Consider the following 22762-nt stretch of genomic DNA (forward strand, 5'->3'; position numbering starts at 1 on the left):
CATACCCCTTTTCCACCAAATCAGTTCCAGGGCTGGTTCGGGGCCAGTGCTGGTGCTGGTTCACAACTCATTCAACTTGCAAGCCAGCTGAGAACCAGTTTGCTTTTCCATCGCTCGTGGTGCTAAGGGAAGACATGTCATTATGTCGCTGTATACGTCAGTTACGTCGCTACGTTTGCATAAACCTTGGCGCGAATATCGAAGCAAAAACAACACGGAAGAAGCAGCAGCAGCAACAGCAATAATAATAATGGATGACTTCGCATTTGTACAGCTGCTGCTTCTCTTTGCTTAAAAATGGCGATCTTTCGCGGTCTTGTTATTGTTGTTGGTCTTAACAACTCCGCCCCCCCGCTGACGTAAGCGGTTCTTTCCTCTGGCCCAGCAGAGAGTTGGTGCTAGCCTGGAACCGTTTTTTCTGGCCCCAGAGCCAGTTCTTTGTCAGTGGAAACAGAAAACCCGGTTCCAAACTAAGCACTGGCCCCGAACCAGCCCTGGAACTGCTTTGGTGGAAAAGGGGCATCAGTGGTTTTTGTTTTGTTTTTCACACCATTCTGTGTAGACTGTTGTGTGTGAAAACCCCAGGAGTTCAGCAGTTTCTGAAATACTTAAATAAACCAGTCCATCAGGCTCAAACCAACAGCCATGCTACAGTGAAAGAAAATCACACTTCACTGTGAGATCACAGTTTTTCCCATTCTGATGTTTGAACATTGTGAACATTAACTGAAGCTCTTGATTTGTATCTGCGTGATTTGTGCTGCTGTCGAGCGCTCGGCTGATTAGAGAACTGTATCAAACAGAAGAGCAGATGAATGTAGGGGGGTTCCTAATAAAGTGGCCAGTGAGTGTAGACGTAGCACTTCAAATCCATGAGCTACAAGCTGCATAAACATTCTTTCGTGCCGTTTTGAGTCCTCCAGGATTCCTTATTCTCAGAGATTTACTCCTACACATCAGGAAACTGTTTATTACTCACCATATTCACAGCACTCTGAAATATTCCCCATGTGAAGTTAAAAGGTCAAATGGTATAAACTCAAAGGTCACATTCACATATGCAGTATTTGGTCCATTTTTGAACAGTCTGTTTTCCTCCTCGCTGCATTTTTTTTATGCAAGTCAGACTCTGGTGTGGATCCAAGAGAGCGTCCGAGTCCTGTAGACCCAGAAAATCCACCCCTTTCAGAAAGCTTCCTAATCTGTGCCGTGTGTTAACCACATGAGCTTCTGTAAGTAGAAATCTCAGTTTTTATCCGCCTGAGCGACTGAGACAAAAGAGCCGTGCCACGAGGGAGGCAATGCAGCAGGAAGCTTCTGATTTAATCCCTCTTTTTCTTTTTCCGCTTTAACCAGATTTGTTAGCATGACGTGCAATCGAAGACACTAATCGTCGAGAGGAAGTTCACCAGATCTGCTTTGGAAATATAAGACTCTGATCATTACGATGAAGAAAGGACAGTTTGGGATTTCAAACAACGTCGGAGATAAAGATAATCATAATCGTGTATGATCAGATAGTTTTGAAAATATTCCGACACTCTGGCTCTTGCATGTGCACTCTGTGGGATTAGTGAGCGTGTTCTAGGAGATTTCGAAAGGAAAAATGATTGCATGCATGACATGGCATCGCATCCCGTCACATGGAAAGTTGAGTGTCGGAAATGATGCTTAAATGAGGATTTTGTACGCTATTTTTTTTTTGAAAGCTGTCCGATCTTAAAGGGCTCGATTCACCCTTCCCAGAATCCTCTGCACCAAGTAGCAAGTCGCCATTCCAAGCCATAGATTTGAAATCGTAATGTGAAATTGAAGAAATTGTATCAAAGTAGCTATATTTAAAATCCTTTTTAACAGATCCATTCCATTTTTGTCTAGTTATTCCTTTGTAATGGACTAGAACCGAGCTCGGACGTCTTCCGGGTGACCACGAAGGAAAGAAAAGATAAGGAATATCGTGTTCAAAGCTTCCACACGCCTGTATGACGCACAGATGAAGGAAAAGTTCGAGATGAGTTTCGAAGGGATCGCTAACAGCGAATTTGGGGCGGTTTTGCTGCACAAAGTAGCGGTTACGTGAAATTCCATTTTTCTTTTCCCAGACAGGAAAGTTGAAAATTTTCACCAGAAATACTTCTGACAGATCTTCAGAAATGTCCACAAGCACCGGCGAATGGTGGTTTTCTCTGCCTACACAGACGGTCCATGCAGGCTACTCGATCCTAGAAAAAAACTAAAATCTTGCCTTTCAATGTTCAAGCGATTTTATATTATCTTTGCTGCAAATCCAAATATTCCACCACAAAATTGATCTAGCATTCAGGTCTAGCATGACCGGAAACGACGCCATATTTGTTGATCGATTCTCATGCTCTGATCGGCTGAGCTGGACCATGTGATCACATCATAGCATATGTAGTTATGTTACAGAGCCAGGCAGCGTACTACAGAGGGTAACTGAGAAAACCAAGCACACACACATCTGGAGGGACATTTCATACATATTTTGCAAGTATTTTACAGGGAAATGGTCTAGCATAATCTATTATCTGAGAATGCACCAGAAGCAACCAGAAGGCATGTAAATTTCAAAATTTTCAAACCCTTCTAGCATTAGCGCTTATTTGATGCGCTGCGGCAGCTTCACTGCTGCAAATTCCACTACCGCCTAGTACTTTTTTTTTTTTTAATATATATATTTTTTAAAGCCAACTACTTCAGATTTTCCGGAGAACCCTGATCTTAGACAGGTTTAAAGATCTCGTCATAGCTCTTGTGGTCTAACATGATTGGTCTATACAGCACTCATGTTTAGATAAAGGAAACTCTGGTGTGACGATAGTTTACTGATCATCTAATGAGGAATCTTGTGGACCTCATGTAGATGGAGAAATAAAAACAAGCTCATTGCTTTGCTCCACACCTCCTCCTCTTCTTCTAGGGAGCTTAAGTTTTATTGTTTTACACAAGATTGCATAAACACGTAGTTCTGCTCAACTGGTGAGTGATTTATCAGCATCAGATAAGAGCCAGTGAGGAGGATTCAGGAAGGCATCTCATATCAGACCCGAACTTTTTTACGTAGTATCTTGCACCTGGACTATGGGAAGGCTCAGTTCTTATCTCACACCTGGACGTCTCCTCCTTTGAGCTCGAGATCCTGGATTAATGGTTTCATTCATGACAGGTTCGTACCGTTTACATGAGGTATCTTCCGTCATTTAAGTTGAGATGCATCCTTTGAGTATTCAGTATAAAATCACTAAAACTTTATAACATGATATTATGACTTCATACAATTTTAAGACACATCTCAAAAGTTTGAGATACTGGGACATACTAAAACCAGAGAAATTGTTTTTTCAAATATATTTCCTGCCTTTTAACCATCGCCAAGGTTTGTTTGTCCATTTGTAAGCAGGATTGTGCAAAATGTACTGACCTGATTTCCATGAAACTTGGTGGAATGGTTTAGCTTGGGCCAAGGAAGAAGTCAAGTCAGGTTTACTTGTATAGCTCTTTTAACAACAGACATTGTCGCAAAGCAGCTTTACAGAAAATTAAAGGCTTTACACATGAGCTAATTTTATCCCTAATCTATCCCCAATGATGAAGCCTGTGGTGACGGTGGGAAGGAAAAACTCCCTCAGACGACATGAGGAAGAAACCTCGAGAGGAACCAGACTCAAAAGAGAACTCATCCTCATCTGGGTGATAACAGATAGTGTGATTATAAATAGCTTGCTTCTATAACTGTGTCCTATAGAGTCACAAAGTATAACTGTGAAACCAGGAAATTCATTATAGTTTTAACATGAAGTCTGTTTTGTTGAAGTTATAAACTGTTCATTGATGGAAACTTGAGTGCAAAAAAGTCCTAAAGTTAGCAAGTCGTCTGAAGTCCTCAGACATAAAAGCATTACTGTAAGTGTCCAGAGCGTCTTCCAAGTACGACTTTCGACTGTCCATATGGGGCCGTCCTCCACAGGAGCGATGTGATGAGACTCTAGCCAGACGTAGGGCATCAGGGTGGATCAGGCAGGTCCGAGGAGCAGAAGAGGTCAGCATCTTACTGGTGTCTGAGGATCGACATGTAACTCAGAGGGACAGACGGGGGGAGGGGGGACCCATTACATTTTGGAGGTGATCTCAGTCACAGGGCAGATCTATGTGTTTTAACTTTCACTAACATCATGAGATACGACATTTTTGATACATCTCACAATCCAGTAGATGGCACTAAAGTTCAATAATTACAAAACATAGCCAGTATAGAAATACGATGGCTCAGGATCACAGTCCACATTCACGGGAAGCAGTAATCCTCTCGGATACACACGTCAGAACATAATTGAGACATTATAATTTTCCAGACACATAAAAGTAGTTGCGGTTGCAGATTTGTGTATCATACAAGAGTCGACTGTTGACCTTGGTGGAGGTCTGCGCTCTCCGAGTGCCTTCTGGTCTTGTTTTCATATGCAATCATTATTCTGTGAATGAGTTTCCATAAATCTCCTGCATGTGAATCGCACTTTAGGTGCCAAAGTAATCTGCATAGTTTGCATCACCCCTGGACTGTATTACTTCCCAAATTGCATGTTCATTATAACAAATGTAAAATAATTTTGCTAATTTAGTTTTGTCACAATGGCCTACAAATTAAAACATTTATTAAAACTCTTAAAAGCAAGTTAAGATCAAATGAAATTGAAGTTACCTAATGGATTCAATGCCACCAGTTAGCTGCTGAGCATCTCTGCTATATTATGTTACGTGTATTAGTGGTGGCTTTCCATCTGCATCCAATCTGCCAGGTTTTACCGTCAATAAACACCAGACAAAGAAACACACTTGCCTGGATTGAAATTATGATCGACCAGCTGTCTGTCTCTCCCTTTTACAGTGTCTATCATCTTTCAGGTATTTTTTTCCAGTCCGAAATCAAATTGCATTAAATTATGAAATCACATAATTCCAGGCCTTTTGAAATGTTCCTCACTGCCGGATTTGGCCTGTGGGTTGCATCTGGCGTACTGCATTTAGATATTTCCATTACCCTCTGATCTAAACAGTATTTGTTTTTCTTTCAACATAGCAAGGAAATGCACAAAAATCCTGTGATCTGGACTTAAAATATTCTGCAGCAAATTTCCAGAACTCAGGTTCTCTTAACCACTTCCGTCTTTTCTTCGAGAGAGCTTCTAATGAATGAGTTCTTGATTTTTCTCAATGACTTGCATTCATTTTGAATCACAGTAGTTATTTATCACAATGAACATGAACATGTACATGTAGCGCTTTTGAAGTGTGGGTGGAGCACAGAGGACGGCAGGACAAAGCTTTGGATGCAAGAAGGCTTTTTATTTCCAAACTTTTCAGTCTAATCGCCAATTCTTAACCTGCGGCGTAACACACACACACTGTGTTCTTGTCCCGGGATGCGCTCCCCTCTGCTCTCCCTCTTTCTCCTTAAATAGGGCGCGGTTACTGGGAAAACACACAAAACACAGGTTAATTACCGTCAGGTGTAGCGATTCTGCCACTCACCTTCCCTGGCTCCACCCTCCTGTCACAGACCGGCGCTTGACCACGCCCCCGCTGCCTCAGTACATTACGAGCAAAATGAAATAATGTTTAGTGTCGCCACATAGCGGAAACTCAATCAACTAATATGACTATCTTTTTAATTATTTTTTTGTCTGTGGCATGATTTTACATTTTTATTTGAGCATGCTATGGATGTCCATTACGTCAAATTTACTTGTTGGTTAGTGGGATAAGAGTCGATGAAGTGGGAATTCAAATGATGGAATTCTGAGGTTTGAGGGTATAAACTTCCACCTCCAGCTAATAATAATATAGCAATATTTATCATAGACATTTTAATTTCATTAACGCGCATGCTTGCATTTCTACTGTTCCAGGTATTTTTGGTCAAAAGCTGGAGGAAACGGTACGGTACGAGCGCCGGTACGGGAATAAGCTGGCCCCCATGCTGGTGGAACAATGTGTGGATTTTATCCGACGCTGGGGACTGCAGGAGGAGGGTCTGTTCCGTCTCCCTGGGCAAGCCAACCTCGTCAAAGAGCTGCAAGATGCCTTCGACTGCGGAGAGAAACCAGCCTTCGATGGGTAAGACATGAGAACACTTCAAACCCTAAAACTCTTGTGTAATTCCTAATTGTATTATATCATAACAGACTAAGACACTCCTTACAGCTAAAGAAACTAGCTAGCAGTATTAAAATAATAAGTGATACTTGAAAATGCTGTGAAAATATGACATAAAATTGTAAAACTACCTGCTACTTCCATTTTGATTCTGGCCCCCTTAGTTTCCCATATTCTGTATTAATGTATGACCCTTTTTGTGTTCCACTTTCCTTATTTGGTCATTGTTTCCTCTACTTTTTAACTCTTATTCTCTCTGTTGATTGATTCCTTGTTTCCTTCTTTAAATATTTGGTTATAGCTGAGCTTCCTGTCCCTCTTGTGATTGCTTGGTTGTGTCTTGATACTTCTGGAGTGGTTTTTAGGCTAATTGTATTTAAATGAATGAATACGTTTCCAGGAACATTAGACTCTGGACTGGTTTTCCCACCCTGAGTGTTCATGGTGTGAAGCTGGGGGAAGGCAGGGGTTGGATGGACAGGTTTACCCTATAGTACCTTGATATATACAGTTAGGTCCATATATATTTGGACACTGACACAAATTTTGTTTTTTTACCCGTTTACTGAAACATATTCAAGTTATAGTTATGTAATGGACATGGACATAAAGTCCAGACTTTCAGCTTTCATTTGAGGATATCCACATTAAAATTGGATGAAGGGTTTAGGAGTTTCAGCTCCTTAACATGTGCCACCCTGTTTTTAAAGGGACCAAAAGTAATTGGACAATTGACTCAAAGGCTATTTCATGGGCAGGTGTGGGCAATTCCTTCGTTATGTCATTCTCAATTAAGCAGATAAAAGGCCTGGAGTTGATTTGAGGTGTGGTGCTTGCATTTGGAAGATTTTGCTGTGAAGAAAACATGCAGTCAAAGGAGCTCTCCATGCAGGTGAAACAAGCCATCCTTAAGCTGCGAAAACAGAAAAAACCCATCCGAGAGATTGCTACAGTATTAGGAGTGGCAAAATCTACAGTTTGGTACATCCTGAGAAAGAAAGAAAGCACTGGTGAACTCATCAATGCAAAAAGACCTGGACGCCCACAGAAGACAACAGTGGTGGATGATCGCAGAATAATTTCCATGGTGAAGAGAAACCCCTTCACAACAGCCAACCAAGTGGAAAACACTCTCCAGGAGGTAGGCGTATCAATATCTAAATCTACCATAAAGAGAAGACTGCATGAAAGTAAATACAGAGGGTTCACTGCATGGTGCAAGCCACTCATAAGCCTCAAGAATAAAAAGGCTAGATTGGACTTTGCTAAAAAACATCTAAAAAAGCCAGCACAGTTCTGGAAGAACATTCTTTGGACAGATGAAACCAAGATCAACCTCTACCAGAATGATGGAAAGAAAAAAGTATGGCGAAGGCGTGGTACCGCTCATGATCCAAAGCATACCACATCATCTGTAAAACACGGCGGAGGCAGTGTGATGGCTTGGGCATGCATGGCTGCCAGTGGCACTGGGTCACTATTGTTTATTGATGATGTGACACAGGACAGAAGCAGCCGGATGAATTCTGAGGTATTCCGAGACGTACTGTGTGCTCAAATCCAGCCAAACTGATTGGTCGGCGTTTCATAATACAGATGGACAATGACCCAAAACATAAAGCCAAAGCAACCCAGGAGTTTATTAAAGCAAAGAAGTGGAATATTCTTGAATGGCCAAGTCAGTCACCTGATCTCAACCCAGTTGAGCAGCATTTCACTTGTTAAAGAATAAACTTCAGACAGAAAGGCCCACAAACAAACAGCAACTGAAACCCGCTGCAGTAAAGGCCTGGCAGAGCATTAAAAAGGAGGAAACGCAGCGTCTGGTGATGTCCATGAGTTCAAGACTTCAGGCAGTCATTGCCAACAAAGGGTTTTCAGCCAAGTATTAGAAATGAACATTTTATTTACAATTATTTAATTTGTCCAATTACTTTTGAGCCCCTGAAATGAAGGGATTGTGTTTAAAAAATGCTTTAGTTCCTCACATTTTTATGCAATCATTTTGTTCAACCCACTGAATTAAAGCTGAAAGTCTGAACTTCAACTGCATCTGAATTGTTTTGTTCAAAATTCATAGTAGTAATGTACAGAACCAAAATTAGAAAAATGTTGTCGCTGTCCAAATATTTATGGACCTAACTGTATGACCCCTAGATAAAGGGGTGTGGGAATGCTGTAAGCACTTAAAATACACAAGGCGTATTGGTAATTTAAATCCAGATATCCCAAAACAAACAGAAACCTCACTGATAAATAATGTAACTCAGATGAACATCTTAGCATTGAGACAAGTTTGAATCGAAGTTAGCTTCAGTGCTAGCTAGCATGAACTTTTAGCAGTTTTCTTAGTCTGTGGTTTGGTGCTCTTTCAATGCCAACTACCGTATAAATGTTATATAGTTAAAAACCTTGGAAGCATTTCTTAAACTTAACCCTCTGGGGTTGAGAGCTTCGCCGGCGAAGCTCGGCAGGTTTAGAGTGAGTAGGTCATGCATTTAGATAAATATCTTCGTGAGGTTTTATCATACAAGAATGATAAACATATTGGTAGAAACCTTATACTTTACACTTTCCTATGTGCCCACTGCCAAATAATATTATAGTTTAAGTTACCTAAATTAGATGAAACATAAAACTTGTCACCTTACTCAGTCACACCGGAGTCAGAGCACTGAGCGCGCACTTACACATTCATAAAAGACTATACACATTGTAATGGCATGATAATCACTGGTGTCTCTTTTGCGGTGGGAACGCCCACTGTAAACAGGATACAATCTATCAGCCGTAGTTTAGGCTGCCTGTTTGGAGGTAAAGCTTGTTGCGAGATGGCACGCGGATTTTATGCCCTTCGGATGATTCAGGACAGTGATTCAATTTCAGGACAGCGATTCAATTCATGATTCAATTTATGATTCAGGACAGCAATTCAATTCAATCTTGAGAACTGGAAGACTGATGAACGGTATTGTTTTTTTTTTAACTTCGACTTGATCTGGTTGAAGATCAACTCGAGTAAGTGTAAATATTTCTTCTATTTCTGATGAGCAGATTGGTTGATATGTGTGCGCTGTAGTGCATACACAGGAAAAATAACTGAGCAATTTTTCTAGAGTTAAAAGTATTTTCCTCAAAAATAGTTAATTTTGCTCTATTTTGAGTTTAGAGAGTAAAAGTTGGAGTGGGAGCAAAATTAGAGTAATTGTGTAACGGAGTTGGTTGAGGCTCTGAACTGAGTAAAACAGTACAAGAGTCAATTTCAAGACACACTGAATCGAGTCAAATACCAAAATAAAGTCAAATACCAGATAAATGAAGCTGTTGTAAAAAGCAGTTTTAGAATTGTGTTGGAATGTGTGAAAAAACATGACCTTACCCATTGGGACTGAAAATGCTGCTTAGATTTGACAACAAAATCAGAACATGCCAAAATCATTAGTGCCAGAAAATACCCTCAGACCCCAGAGGGTTAAACTTCAATACAAACAGTCAGGTTTGGAAGACTAGAAGCTGTTTCCACCAGTAACGTCTCAACGTTTCAGAGTTTCCACACCCTGTCACGGTTTGCATCCTTCCAGTAAACATGGCTCGATCAGAAACAGTGTGCGAGAGCCTAATTTTAGAATTCTTCATGCAGATGTCTGCAGATTGTCACAGTTTTGTGCAATTCAACCACTTTCACGTCTAACACAATGCAGTCCAAAGCTACCTCTGACTGCATCGTTCCTTTTCTGAAAAACATCCGCAAAATTAGATTTATTTAGTGGCATTGAAATGGTCTGCAACACATGGAATGAAAACACAAAACATTAAGGCTGTCATGATGCTATTTTTAATTAGCAGTTAATCAAAGTGACAGATTTTATCACAGGATTCAATATGGTATAGCTAATAAGGTCAGAATTTTGTGATCCTGAAAGCACATTCTCCGTCTTCTTATCTCACTTTTTAGCGCCGGGAGAAAACGAGATGCGCTGCATATTTAACAGTTCATACCGTACTGTATTTAGACTCTGTGGAAAGGATGCAAACAGTTTCACGCCTCCGAGAAATATTATTCGCAGCGGTTATTATTCCATGCACCATATGCCTGTTTTATCACCTCCTCTTCATCCGTCTGTCTTTTGCATTTAACATTTGATAGTAATTTTATTCTTTGGTTTTGTTTTGTTTTCTGTGCAGTAATACAGACGTGCACACAGTGGCATCTCTGCTGAAGCTCTATCTGAGGGAGCTTCCTGAACCCGTGATCCCTTTCTGCAAGTACGACGAGTTCCTGGCCTGCACCAAATTATTTAGCAAGGACCAGGAAGCAGTGAGTGTCAGTCATTTTCTTTGTACATGTGCGATGCACAACGTGCAGCCGCGATTTCAATAACAGCACCAACGACAAGTTCCAGCTTCTCAATTCCAAGCGACGAATCCAAACGATTGGTCCAGATGATTCCTCAGACCAGTCGTATGTCACCTGTGGTTGGATGGTTATTTCCGTTCCCAGTTTAAAGATCTGTTTGGGAAAACACTCAAAAATTGTGAAAACACACAAATTATCCCATATCAGAAATGTCTTAAAGTCAACATAATGTGTGATATATATAATATTTACAATTTAAATTAATGTTCTATGATACTTTTCCTAATTCGCATGCTACAATCTCAGGTTCATATTAGCTTTCTTGTCATATTAGCAAAGAAAGCTGACTGTACTCGCTATATACACTTACCAGAGGCACCAATGATCTCTGCTGCTTCCTTCCAAGCTTTATTATTCTTTGTAACGTCTCTAAATACTGTACATTTTATATACAACAGGATAAGATAAAACTGCGGAGAGAAGATTTTCTTCCATTTTTTTTTTTTTTTTTGCTTCCGGCCTGCAATTATCTGCCGTTTACTGTCTGAAGCAAAGAAGATGGAAGAAAAACTTATATCTGTGGTTTTATCTTATCCTGTTGTATATAAAATGTACAGTATTTAGAGACGTTACAAAGAATAATAAAGCTTGGAAGGAAGTAGCAGAGATCATTGGTGCCTCTGGTGAGCATATATAGTGAGTACAGTTAGCTTTCTTTGCTAATATGATAAGAAAGCTAATATGAACCAGAGATTGTAGCATGCTAAATAGAACATTCATTTAATTCATATTTAATCACACATTATTTTGACTTTTAAGACATTTCTGAGAGAAAATATGGGATAATGTGGGCATTTTCACAATTTCTGAGTGTTTTCCCAAACAGATCTTTAAACACACTGAGGAACAGATGGCTAACTAGTTTGCTAACTTAGCTAGCTAATATGGCGGCACGGTGGTGTAGTGGTTAGCGCTGTCGCCTCACAGCAAGAAGGTCCGGGTTCGAGCCCCGTGGCCGGCGAGGGCCTTTCTGTGTGGAGTTTGCATGTTCTTCCCGTGTCCGCGTGGGTTTCCTCCGGGTGCTCCGGTTTCCCCCACAGTCCAAAGACATGCAGGTTAGGTTAACTGGTGACTCTAAATTGAGCGTAGGTGTGAATGTGAGTGTGAATGGTTGTCTGTGTCTATGTGTCAGCCCTGTGATGACTTGGCGACTTGTCCAGGGTGAACCCCGCCTTTCGCCCGTAGTCAGCTGGGATAGGCTCCAGCTTGCCTGCGACCCTGTAGAACAGGATAAAGCGGCTACAGATAATGAGATGAGAATGATGAGCTAGCTAATATTAATGCAATAAATAAGTGTGCAAATGAATCTGTAGTTTTGTTGGGTTTTTTTTGGCATTTACTGTACCACTAATATAAAAGAGAATTTTACTAACAAGGAATGCTAATAGATATTTTAGCGGCTATAAATGCTTATTTATATATTTTAAAATCTCCTGTATATTAACCATGACGACAGTACATCACTTCTGTCATCTCGCCCTCTCTCCTTCCTGAAGATAGAATACAACTCAGCACATCACTATATCCCTGCAGTCTTTTCATTTGTTCATTTCTTATCCCTCGATCCTGCTCTCGCTCCGAGGCTTAGACCTCGGAGAGTGGAAATGCTTTCACAGCGACTTTTAGTTTCCCCTTTCCCTCCCACTGTGATCCGTCACTCGGCCTGTCCGAGGCTCTGGACTGTTACAGAGCACAAATGTAATCAAAGCGCACTAGATTCAGCTCGAGTGCTCGCCCGAGTCCATAAAGGAACGCTTACTTTTCCTTTTACCTCATATTTTTTTGAGACGTGCCCTTCAGAGTTTTAGAAGCAGGAAGTTGAAAAATGCCATTATTGTGGAGGACTTGGGGGGGGGGGGGGGGGGGGGGGGACATATCGACCATTTTTGTATTTGATCTCACATTATCTTGATAAAATGATACACAGGCTGATAATAATGAAATGGAAGACATCCAGTATTGAATATTTACCGTGCAAATACAATCCCTGAACATGATCAGGAGGAACAGTAGGGGTGAGTGAAATGACCAAACTTTATGAACGGTATTTAAAAAAAATTATATTACAGTATTTGAAGACCGTTAATAATACACAACATACACTCACCGGCCACTTTAATAGGAACTTCTATATGAATTACTATATCCTTCTTGGCAAAAAAAGTTCTAAATTGTTTCATATTACATTACAGGCAATTAGCAGACGCTCTTATCCAGAGCGATGTACAAACAAAACCCAGAGCAGCCTGGGGAGCAGTTGGAGGTTCGGTGCCTTGCTCAAGGGCACTTCAGCTATTCCTGCTGGTCCAGGGAATCGAACCAGCAACCTTTTGATCCCAAAGCTACTGCTCTAACTAACAGTGTCCATGACTTCCTCCTTCTCTTATCTCCCTTCTAATCAACAGTGCAATGGATCCTTCCATACACACAGCTGAGAGTCAAAGACGTGTGATTCATATGAACAAACAGCTCACATGTTCAAAAGAAGATTAATTTGATTAAATCGCACTGCAAGAGTAACTGAACTGATAACGTCTGCCAGCAGCAACAACAACAACAAAAAAGCTCGTATACAGGATGTGAATCAATTCCAATTTTAATTATCTCAAATGAAAGCTAATTCAAAGAGTCGACTCATTTGTGAAGAAGAACAACTTTATTTATCACTCGTACACTTAAGCACACAGTGAAATTCCTCCTCTGCATTTAACCCATCTGAAGCAGTGAACACACACATGCACACACAAGTGAGCAATGAGCACACACACACACCCAGAGCAGTGGGCAGCGATGCTACAGCGCCCGGGGAGCAGTTGGGGGTTAGGGGCCTCGCTCAAGGGCACTTCGGCTCAAACTTCAGGCCATGGCTGCCCCATGTTAACCTAACCACATGGCTTTGAACGGTGCACATCACTATTAAAAAGTACAAACAGGAAGGAAAAAACAGACTTAACTGATATTTAATAATAATAATAATCACAGACCCATATCCTGGAGAATGATCTGATTTGTGCTCTGTATCCATGAATGATGACTTTTTTAATTTAATTTAAACTTTATTCAAATGAGTTTGTTTAATGCTGAACGAACATGAGCTCATATTGCAAATTAGGCTTAATGATGGACTTAGAGTTTAGAACATTTTTATCCCTGTGTCCGAAACCACTCACTCGTTCCCTACTCCCTATATAGGGAATTACTATATAGAGCAGGGGTGTCCAAACTGATCCATAAAGGGCCGTGTGGCTGCAGGTTTTCATTCCAGCCATGCAGCAGCACACCTCATTTGGCTTATTCAATCAACTGACACACCCACCCTTTAATCAAGGGTGGGTGTGGCTGCGAGTATTTGACTGTGTGAAGACAGTTCAGTTGATTGAATGAGCCAAGTCAGGTGTGCTGCTGCATGGCTGGAATGAAAACCTGCAGCCACACGGCCCTTTATGGATCAGTTTGGACACCCCTGATATAGAGGACTATATAGTGAGCTCACTGGTAAAATGAAAAAACACTTTCAGATACTACTCTGTCATGCCGTTATTTACGTCATTACTGTCGCACAATTAAAACGTGCCAGATCAGGGGGTGTCGTGGCTCAGGTGGATAAGGCGCCACACCATAAATCTGGGGACCCGGGTTCGATTCCGACCCGAGGTCATTTCCCGATCCCTCCCCATCTCTCTCCCTCTCCTGCTCATTTCCTGTCTCTACACTGTCCTATCTAATAAAGGTGAAAAAAGCCCAAAAAATATCTCATCTCATTATCTCTAGCTGCTTTATCCTTCTACAGGGTCGCAGGCAAGCTGGAGCCTATCCCAGCTGACTATGGGCGAAAGGCGGGGTACACCCTGGACAAGTCGCCAGGTCATCACAGGGCTGACACTACAGACAACCATTCACACCTACAGTCAATTTAGAGTCACCAGTTAACCTAACCTGCATGTCTTTGGACTGTGGGGGAAACCGGAGCACCCGGAGGAAACCCACGCGGACACGGGGAGAACAGTGGCGTGCACAGACATTTTGGGGGGCAAGTGCTCTGGGGGGAAAAAAGGGCACTTTTTTGCGCATGTGGAACACCTTATTATAAAAGTCTGAGATTTAACCCTCCTCTTGTGTTCGGGTCGCCACTGACCCGTTTTAGTTTTTAAAGGTGTAAAACAACCACTTAATGTTAATTTATTACATCAAGGCTTTTTGACTTTGCCAGGAATCTCTAGTTGAACAAAATAGAAAAATAAATTTTTGTTTTCCTAAATCTGAAAATGGTCTAGCAAAAAATATAATACTTATGTGCAGTTGTTTCTGTATGCGACAGGCTACTTCACGACAAAATAATTACAGCTTGGGCTTAGAGGGCAAACAATACATTTTCACTCGATTCATGTGTTACCTGGCTGGTGGGGCAGGGGAAGAGCTGACTGACTGCCCGATGTGTTGTCTGCGCTACGATAAGGCCGTGGCTTCCAGGACGCTATGCTGCTGCAACCTCACATTGAATGCACTGCACGCTTGTTCACGTGACAGAGCAAGAGAGACAGAGGCCCGGTGTGTGTGCGGAGGGGGCACACATCGGGACATTATTTTCACACACGCTTTTAATGCTGCGGCTTTTCTAAAAGATCATGTCGACATTGGCCTCAGTAAACTGTAAAAAAAAAAAAAATTCAAAAGGGCACTTTTTTGGACAGAGGGCAGAGGGGCAGGTGCTTGAGCACCACCTCGTGTCTATCTGTGCACGCCACTAGGGGAGAACATGCAAACTCTGCACAGAAAGGCCCTCGCCGGCCACGGGGCTCGAACCCACAACCTTCTTGCTGTGAGGCAACCGTGCTAACCAGCTGGTGATTTTCAAAATAATAAATACATCTCATCTCATCTCATTATCTCTAGCCGCTTTATCCTTCTACAGGGTCGCAGGCGAGCTGGAGCCTATCCCAGCTGACTACGGGCGAAAGGCGGGGTACACCCTGGACAAGTTGCCAGGTCATCACAGGGCATAATAAATACATGCATGTGATAAAATTTTTGTGATAAACCCATACTGAGCGTATTTCCCACATTAATAAATACAAAGTACTTTGTATCTGCTGCATCTTTCAGTTCTTTTAAATCAAGGCTGAATACTTTCTTCTTTGCCGCTGCCTTTTATTAAATCAAATTTGAGGCTTTTGATTTGATTTCTTTCAACACGACCGCAATGCATGATGGGATATACAGGTATTGCTTGGTTAGTGACCATCGGTTGTACACTACTTTTTGTGATGCATTGTGGGATACTTTGAGTGCACTATATAGGGTGTAATAATCCTCACTGTACATTCAGACAGCACTACAAAATGGCAAACTCACTATATAGTCCACTATATAGTGAGTAGGGAGTGATTTCAGACACAGAGTATGACTTTGTTGTAGACCTTAAGAAACATAGGGGAGAGCGGGGTAAGATGAGCCACCCCCTGTTTCTAAGAAACAGTAAACAAATGTGATCATGTGACCACATTCAAAGGGGGGCGGGACCATTTACTTACACTTCTGGAGAGGAGCACCACATGTCAAACTAGGTGAGGGACATATTTATAAAAATGTGTTTTTGTGCTTTCTAAGTCAATTCCATGTTTGTCCACAGTGAAGATGATTTAGAGAAGACAAAAGTAGAATAATATTTAGACACATTAGGGTTAAGTTAGTGGCTTTCTAAGCTATGATATGAATGCTAATAAAAATAATTTTGATTAGCCTAATCCCCTTTATTAGCATTTTTCTACAAAATGGTGGCCACGGGGTAAGACGAGCCATTAGATGTGGGGCAAGTTGAGCCACTGGCTCAACTTACCCCATTGGTGGCTGAGCTTACCCAATATGGATGACACTTAAGTTTTCACATTTACTGGTCATATATGACAACAACATTATATATATATATATATATATATATATATATATATATATATATATATGACATCAGATGAGGAAGACCAGTTGTTAGATGTGGGGGATTATGTTGTGGCAAAATTCACGGGGAAGAAGAAAGTGCATTTCTTCATTGGCCAGATAATCAAATTGGATGTCTTCGAAATAGAGGCAAGATTTGTCAAAAGAAGCCGGTCATGCCATGGCTCTGCAAGAAAGCCGACCTTTGTCTTCAAAGAGAAAGATAAGGCTGTCCTGTCAAGACAGGATATTGTGAAAAAATTGCCCCACCCCTTTACTGTTGGGGGGACAGCACGGAGGGAGAGGCAAATGGTGTTCCCTTGCAATTTGAACGCTTGGAACATTGAATAATGATGAAATGATTGATGGAATGATTGCTGCATGTTTTAGCAATGTTTTAACCTACTGAAAGAAATAAGATTTTTTGGCACTGTTCTACTGTTTTAGTAATTTCTATAATATAGTATATCTCTCATTCCCTCTCTAACCATCCCTCTTTCTATCTATCTATGCATATCTCTCTCTCTCTATCCATCTATCTATCCCTCCCTATCCCATCTCGTTCTATCACCTCTCTCTTCATCTCCCCTTCTCTATGCAACGGCCCTATCCCCCACTTGATTGACTTGACTTGATTCACTGATTGCATTTCTAATAATAAAAGTTGTTTACTTTGTTAACCTAACATGTTTTGTGTTGGCTCAATTTACCCCACACAGTGGCTCATCTTACCCCGTGCATGGGGTAAGTTGAGCCACTTGACATTTTTTTTTCAAGAGGTAATATCACTCTAACCATAAGAACTTATCAATTATTTTTTGCTCAGATAGTAACAGTACACTTTGAAATTTGGTATGGTGTGTAGACTGGAAGCAAAAATGGCTTTAACATGTAGTTATGATGAAAAATGTAAAAAGTGGCTCATCTTACCCCGCTCTCCCCTATCCTAATATAAAATTCCTGATACAAGGAAATGACAAATATATGGATTTTTCACACAAGAAAACTATCTAAGGAATTTAAAGGGTGTAGCTTGCAGTCCTAGTGGTACAGTAAGTACAATTTTGCATTTTTGTTCTTAAATAAATGACCTCTTTATCTCTGTCCTTTTCCAGGGAATGAAGGAATTAAGGAGACAAGTGGAAAGTCTACCTCTAGTCAACTATAATCTACTAAAATACATATGCCGGTATCTATCTATCTATCTATCTATCTATCTATCTATCTATCTATCTATCTATCTATCTATCTATCTATATTTCAAATAATTTCACTATATTTTTCTGTCTCTCTTTTGATTAAAACTGATTTTTTTTTCTCCTTTCAGGTTCTTGGATGAAGTGCAGTCTTACTCAGGAGTGAATAAGATGAGCGTGCAGAACCTGGCGACAGTCTTCGGTCCAAATATTCTGAGGCCCAAAGTTGAGGATCCTGTGGCGATAATGGAAGGTAAAGTAAGATTTCAGGTTTACCTGATTATGGTTAAGAGTTTTGCCTTTTATTTGTTTTGACCTCATCTTTGGTTTGTTTAGGTGCAGTTCTGGTGCAGCAGCTCATGGCCGCTCTCATCGGCCAACATGCCGCTCTCTTTCCCCTGGACGAGGACAGTCCTGGTGCTCTGGAGTCGTGCAACAACAACAACGATCCCTTGAAACGCTCCACCACTGGACAACTGCAAAATAAAGAGAATAACAACCCCGCTATCATCCGTCAGTGCACCTGGGAAGCGCCTGATTCTCCCGGACGAGTCTCTCTGGATAACGGCTCACCTCGTTCGGGCAGCCCAAGAAACATTCCTGCTGTGCCACGCTTTGAAGTGACCCGAAGTCCTCCTCTGACTGTCAAGAAGAACCCGGCGTTCAACAAAGGAAGTGGCATCGTCACCAACGGCTCCTTCAGCTCTTCGTCTTCATCCTCAGCGGAGGAAAAGAGTCCGACCCTGGTGGGTACAGGTACGCTACACATGCGCCGCACAGGTGCGCTCAAATCTCCAGGTACCAAGATGGGTGTGCAGAATGGCAGTGTGAGGATGGGCGTGTGCAGCACGGACATTGTTAACGGGACCCTCAATAGCCGAAACGGACTTTGGTCTCCTCCTGGAGGTGTGACGCTGCGGGAAGCCAAAGGCCGTGACGCAGAGCAGCAACAGAACCGCCTCTCGACGTACGACAATGTTCACATACAGCAGACGCCATGCCTACTGGGACAGCCGTGTGCAAGCAACAGTTGCGAGGACAAGCAGAGCGTGGACAGCGCCACCTGGTCCACGTCGTCCTGCGAGATCTCACTGCCGGACGTCTCTGCATCATGTCGCTCGTCCACTACTACATGCCCCGAGCAGGACTTTACTTTCGAGGACCCTTTGCTGGATGACGGAGAAAGGAGGAACGCTAATGCTAATGCCAACACCAATGGTGGAGGTCGAGGCAGCAGGGGGACGAGTAGCAGTGAGAACAGTGAGGTGGCATTTCCTGTGAGTGGACACAGTGCCCTCCACAGTCTGGTGGCCAGTCTGAAGCAAGAGATGCTCAAACAGAAAAGCGAGTACGAGGCCAGGGTAAAGAGGTGAGACTATTTACGCTATTTTTATTTAACATTACATCAGGAATAAAACACTCAGTGTCATGCTGTTCTAGAAAAATAATAAAACCATGAGATGGAGTGATGAAGCGATATTACTGTCTAGTTATAGGCCACACCCTTTAGGACATTCCAGCTGCCATTTGAGTTTTTTAACCCATTTCTATCCTCAATAAATCATTCCAGTCTGGAGCTGCGTAACGTGGAGCTGGAAGCCGAGATGATGAACCTGCACGAGGAGCTGGAGCAGGAGCGCAAGAAGTACACCATGGTAGAGATCAAACTGCGTAACGCAGAGCGCGCCAAAGATGACGCCGAGAAGCGCAATGAGATGCTGCAGAAGGAAATGGAGCAGTTCTTTTCCACCTTTGGAGATCTGACTGCTGATCCTCGCAGGCCAGAAAGAGGCAACACCATCTGGATCCAGTGAGCAAGAAGGACTATACCAAGAACTGGATACTTGAATGTGGAAATCTGGGAATGTGTAGGCTTCAAATGTGACCAAACTGTCAAAGAGGAAGCCCACTGAGCCAAAGTGTGAAAACTGGACCAGCCAATAATGGCATAATATGATTGTATCAGTGAAGGAACAGGTGGAGGAACTGGAACGGACCATTTGGATGCGAGAAGGAAGTTGGAGGTTCTTTGAAGGTGAAGTTTGATCCCTGTAAAAAAAGAAAAAAAAAAAACAGGGAGAACTTGAGAATGTTTCTTTACCCAAAGAAGGACGTAAGAGAAGTGTTGAAGAAACTGTTGCATTGTGGGTTATTGAGCTGTTTAATAGCCTCAAGCTTTACATGAAGAAGAACCAAGAAAGAATGTCACATTTTCAACTGTGATCCAACCAAATCATGTCCTTGCTCTAGGTTCCCTTGTTCCGTGTCCTCGTGTACTCTCTGTATATAAAGCAAAGCAATGTTGAAGAATTTTGAAGCAAAACAGATGTATGTATAAAAAGCAAACTGAAATATTTTAATGTATGTCTGATATTTAAACTGAGAATTATTGATGTGTCAGATTTTTTTGTTTTTAAATATCAAGCTTTCGCCCTTCACTTAGATTTTTTTTTCTGGCCAATATGGTACTGAAACTAAAGCTGGTGCTGTTTTCCAGGCTTCGTTTTGGATTCAAATGTCTTGGATTTGGCCCATGACCAAAAAGCATGGAGATATACCTGGACATGTTTTTAGAATATCTGATAAATACTGTGTAAGTAACAGTCAAAATAAGGGTCAGTGGTTATCGAATTGAGCGTGTGCTGATATTAAAAAGGTTAGTATACATGTAGATTGGTACAAAATCAATCAAATTTACCAGCCACTACCACCACCAAATTTATTCGCGGTTGGTGTCTGATGTTTGTTTGCTTCTTTAATTTTGCAATAAAGGTACGGAGCTGATGCAGATATCAAATATCAGAAAGAAATCTGTCTCACCCAAAATCATCCTACAGCCAAATTTATTTGTCTTTTCAATGAATTGATTCATTTATGTTTGTTCAATTTAAATGATTCTTTCAGGTTCATTTCCCGATTCCTTCCTTGGGACAAAATTCATTGGTTCCCTGAATGTCAGAGGAGAGAAGCTTGGTCATAACCGAAAGATTCATTGATTCAAACCCTACCCATTGAATGAGCAAGCAGCAAATCACTTATAAGCAAAAGATTCACTGAATCATACATCGAGCCCTTGATTGTCAGAAGAGAGAATCTTGGTCATGACTGAAAGATTCATTGATTCAAATCCAACCCATTGAACAAGAGGAGGAGCGAATCTCTTATGAGCAAAAGATTCACTGATTCGTACATCGAGCCCTTGAATGTCAGAGGAGAGAATCTTGGTCATGACCAAAAGATTCACTGATTCAGACAATGAGCCGCTGAACATGAAAGGAACGAATGTCTATCATGACTGAAAGGTTCACTGAGTCAAACCCGGACCCACTGAACACAGAGTGAATCTCAGGAAAAGGAAACCGAAAGATTCACTGATTCAAGCACTGACCAGCTGAATGTGAGTCGAGTGAATCTCATTCATGACTGAAAAGATTCACTGACTTGAGGCACAGAAATAGCATTGCCATACTTTCAGATTCAGAGAAATACAGATATAATGTAAACCAATGAAAAATATGTTTTATAATCACGTACTAAGGCTATTTAATGATGCTTGAATCAGGCAGGAACGACTCACTGCATGGCTGTGATCATTAACCTTAGTGACTCGTTCAAAAAGTCTAAATCATCCACAAATGTGTGTTTGGATTTTTTTTTTTTTTTGTAGCCTTTGAATTTTGATCATTACTTAACCTTTTTCTGGGTTTACACTACTGTTTTAATATTGCATCCTACAGTCCCAGGAAATTACAATATGTTTTCAAATTTTATGAGCTTTATGGATATATTTCAGAAAGTCCAACAAAATGAGACAGCATGTGGAATGTGCCAAATAGCCATCCTCATGCTATCTCCCCAATGAGACAGACTTAAACTCGGGAAATCAAACGCTGCTCATAAATCTTCCGACTGAAAGGAACACAAGGGGGAAGTGAGAATAACGATGTAATGGGAGTTGAATTTCATGATTTATCGTAGTCCTGAGTATCAGCACATGTCCAGAAGATCATCATACTGATTCATGCTTGTGTGGAATCTCTCCATCCTGTAAATGTTTTCAGGTGCATTTTATTCTGCCTTCCGTCAGTTTTTGGATTTTTACTCAACGCTTTATTGAGCCTGCTGTAGCCACAGACACTCTACAATTCAAATTAAATTATGTGACCTGATATAAATGTGAGACTTTGTTTTTTGTTATGAGCTATAATGGATGGGTTCGGCTACCCAGAAGGTCATGGATAGTCCGAGTGTATATTTGTAGAGACAAAGTGAAGGGTTTCATTAAGGACATACTCCAGTGCATGTCTTATGTCAAGGTCTTATATATTCTAATGAAAGTAAGTGGACTTGGTCAAACTTTTTCTGGAGTGGGTGGGGTTGGTCAGACTTTCTGTAGGAGTAGGCAGGATTGGTCAGAGTGAGTGGGATTGGTGAAACTTTCTGTAGAAGTGGGCAGGACTGGCTAGACATTCTGCAGGAGTGTGCGAGATTGGTCAAATTTTCTGTAGGAGTGGGTGGGGTTGGTCAGAGTGAGTGGGATTGGCCAAACTTTCTGTAGGAGTGGGTGTGGTTGGGCAGACTTTCCGTAGGAGTGGGTGTGGTTGGTCAGACTTTCTGTCAGAGTGGGCGGGGTTGGTCGTTATTCTACTATAAAGTAAAAAGGTGTGGTTACACTTAGGAATGACATGACTGACAGCTTTCTCAGAAGATACCAAGCTGTAGCAAGCCAGCTAACTAGGAGTGGGCAAGGTTGGTCAGACCTTCTGTAGGAGTGGGTGGGGTTGGTCAGAGTGAGTGGGATTGGTCAGACTTTCTGCAGGAGTGGGCGGGATTGACCAAACTTTCTGTAGGAGTGGGTGTGGTTGGTCAGACCTTCTGTAGGAGGGGGTAGGGTTGGTCAAAGTGAGTGGGATTGGCCAAACTTTCTGTAGGAGTGGGCAGGATTGGTCAGACCTTCTGTAGGAGTAAGCGGGGTTGGTCAGACTTTCTGTAGGAGTGGGCAGGATTGGTCAGACCTTCTGTAGGAGTAGGCGGGGTTGGT

At 41.7% G+C, this 22762-nt stretch overlaps 1 protein-coding gene across 3 annotated transcripts in view; it reads left to right on the forward strand.

Moving 5' to 3' along the window:
- Window positions 1-22176, forward strand: part of arhgap24 (Rho GTPase activating protein 24) — a 197823-nt gene extending 175647 nt beyond the window's left edge. For all 3 annotated transcript variants that reach the window (XM_060935353.1, XM_060935354.1, XM_060935355.1), the window contains 6 exons: window positions 5928-6135; window positions 10360-10492; window positions 17641-17714; window positions 17853-17974; window positions 18058-19090; window positions 19292-22176. In XM_060935353.1, coding sequence (XP_060791336.1) covers window positions 5928-6135; window positions 10360-10492; window positions 17641-17714; window positions 17853-17974; window positions 18058-19090; window positions 19292-19535 — 1814 coding nt within the window. In that variant the 3' untranslated portion in view covers window positions 19536-22176. The remainder of the gene's footprint in view (window positions 1-5927; window positions 6136-10359; window positions 10493-17640; window positions 17715-17852; window positions 17975-18057; window positions 19091-19291) is intronic.
- The last annotated feature ends 586 nt before the right edge of the window (window positions 22177-22762 follow it).

Source organism: Neoarius graeffei, chromosome 12 (genome assembly GCF_027579695.1).
Source record: "Neoarius graeffei isolate fNeoGra1 chromosome 12, fNeoGra1.pri, whole genome shotgun sequence".
NCBI classification, from domain to species: Eukaryota; Metazoa; Chordata; class Actinopteri; order Siluriformes; family Ariidae; genus Neoarius; species Neoarius graeffei.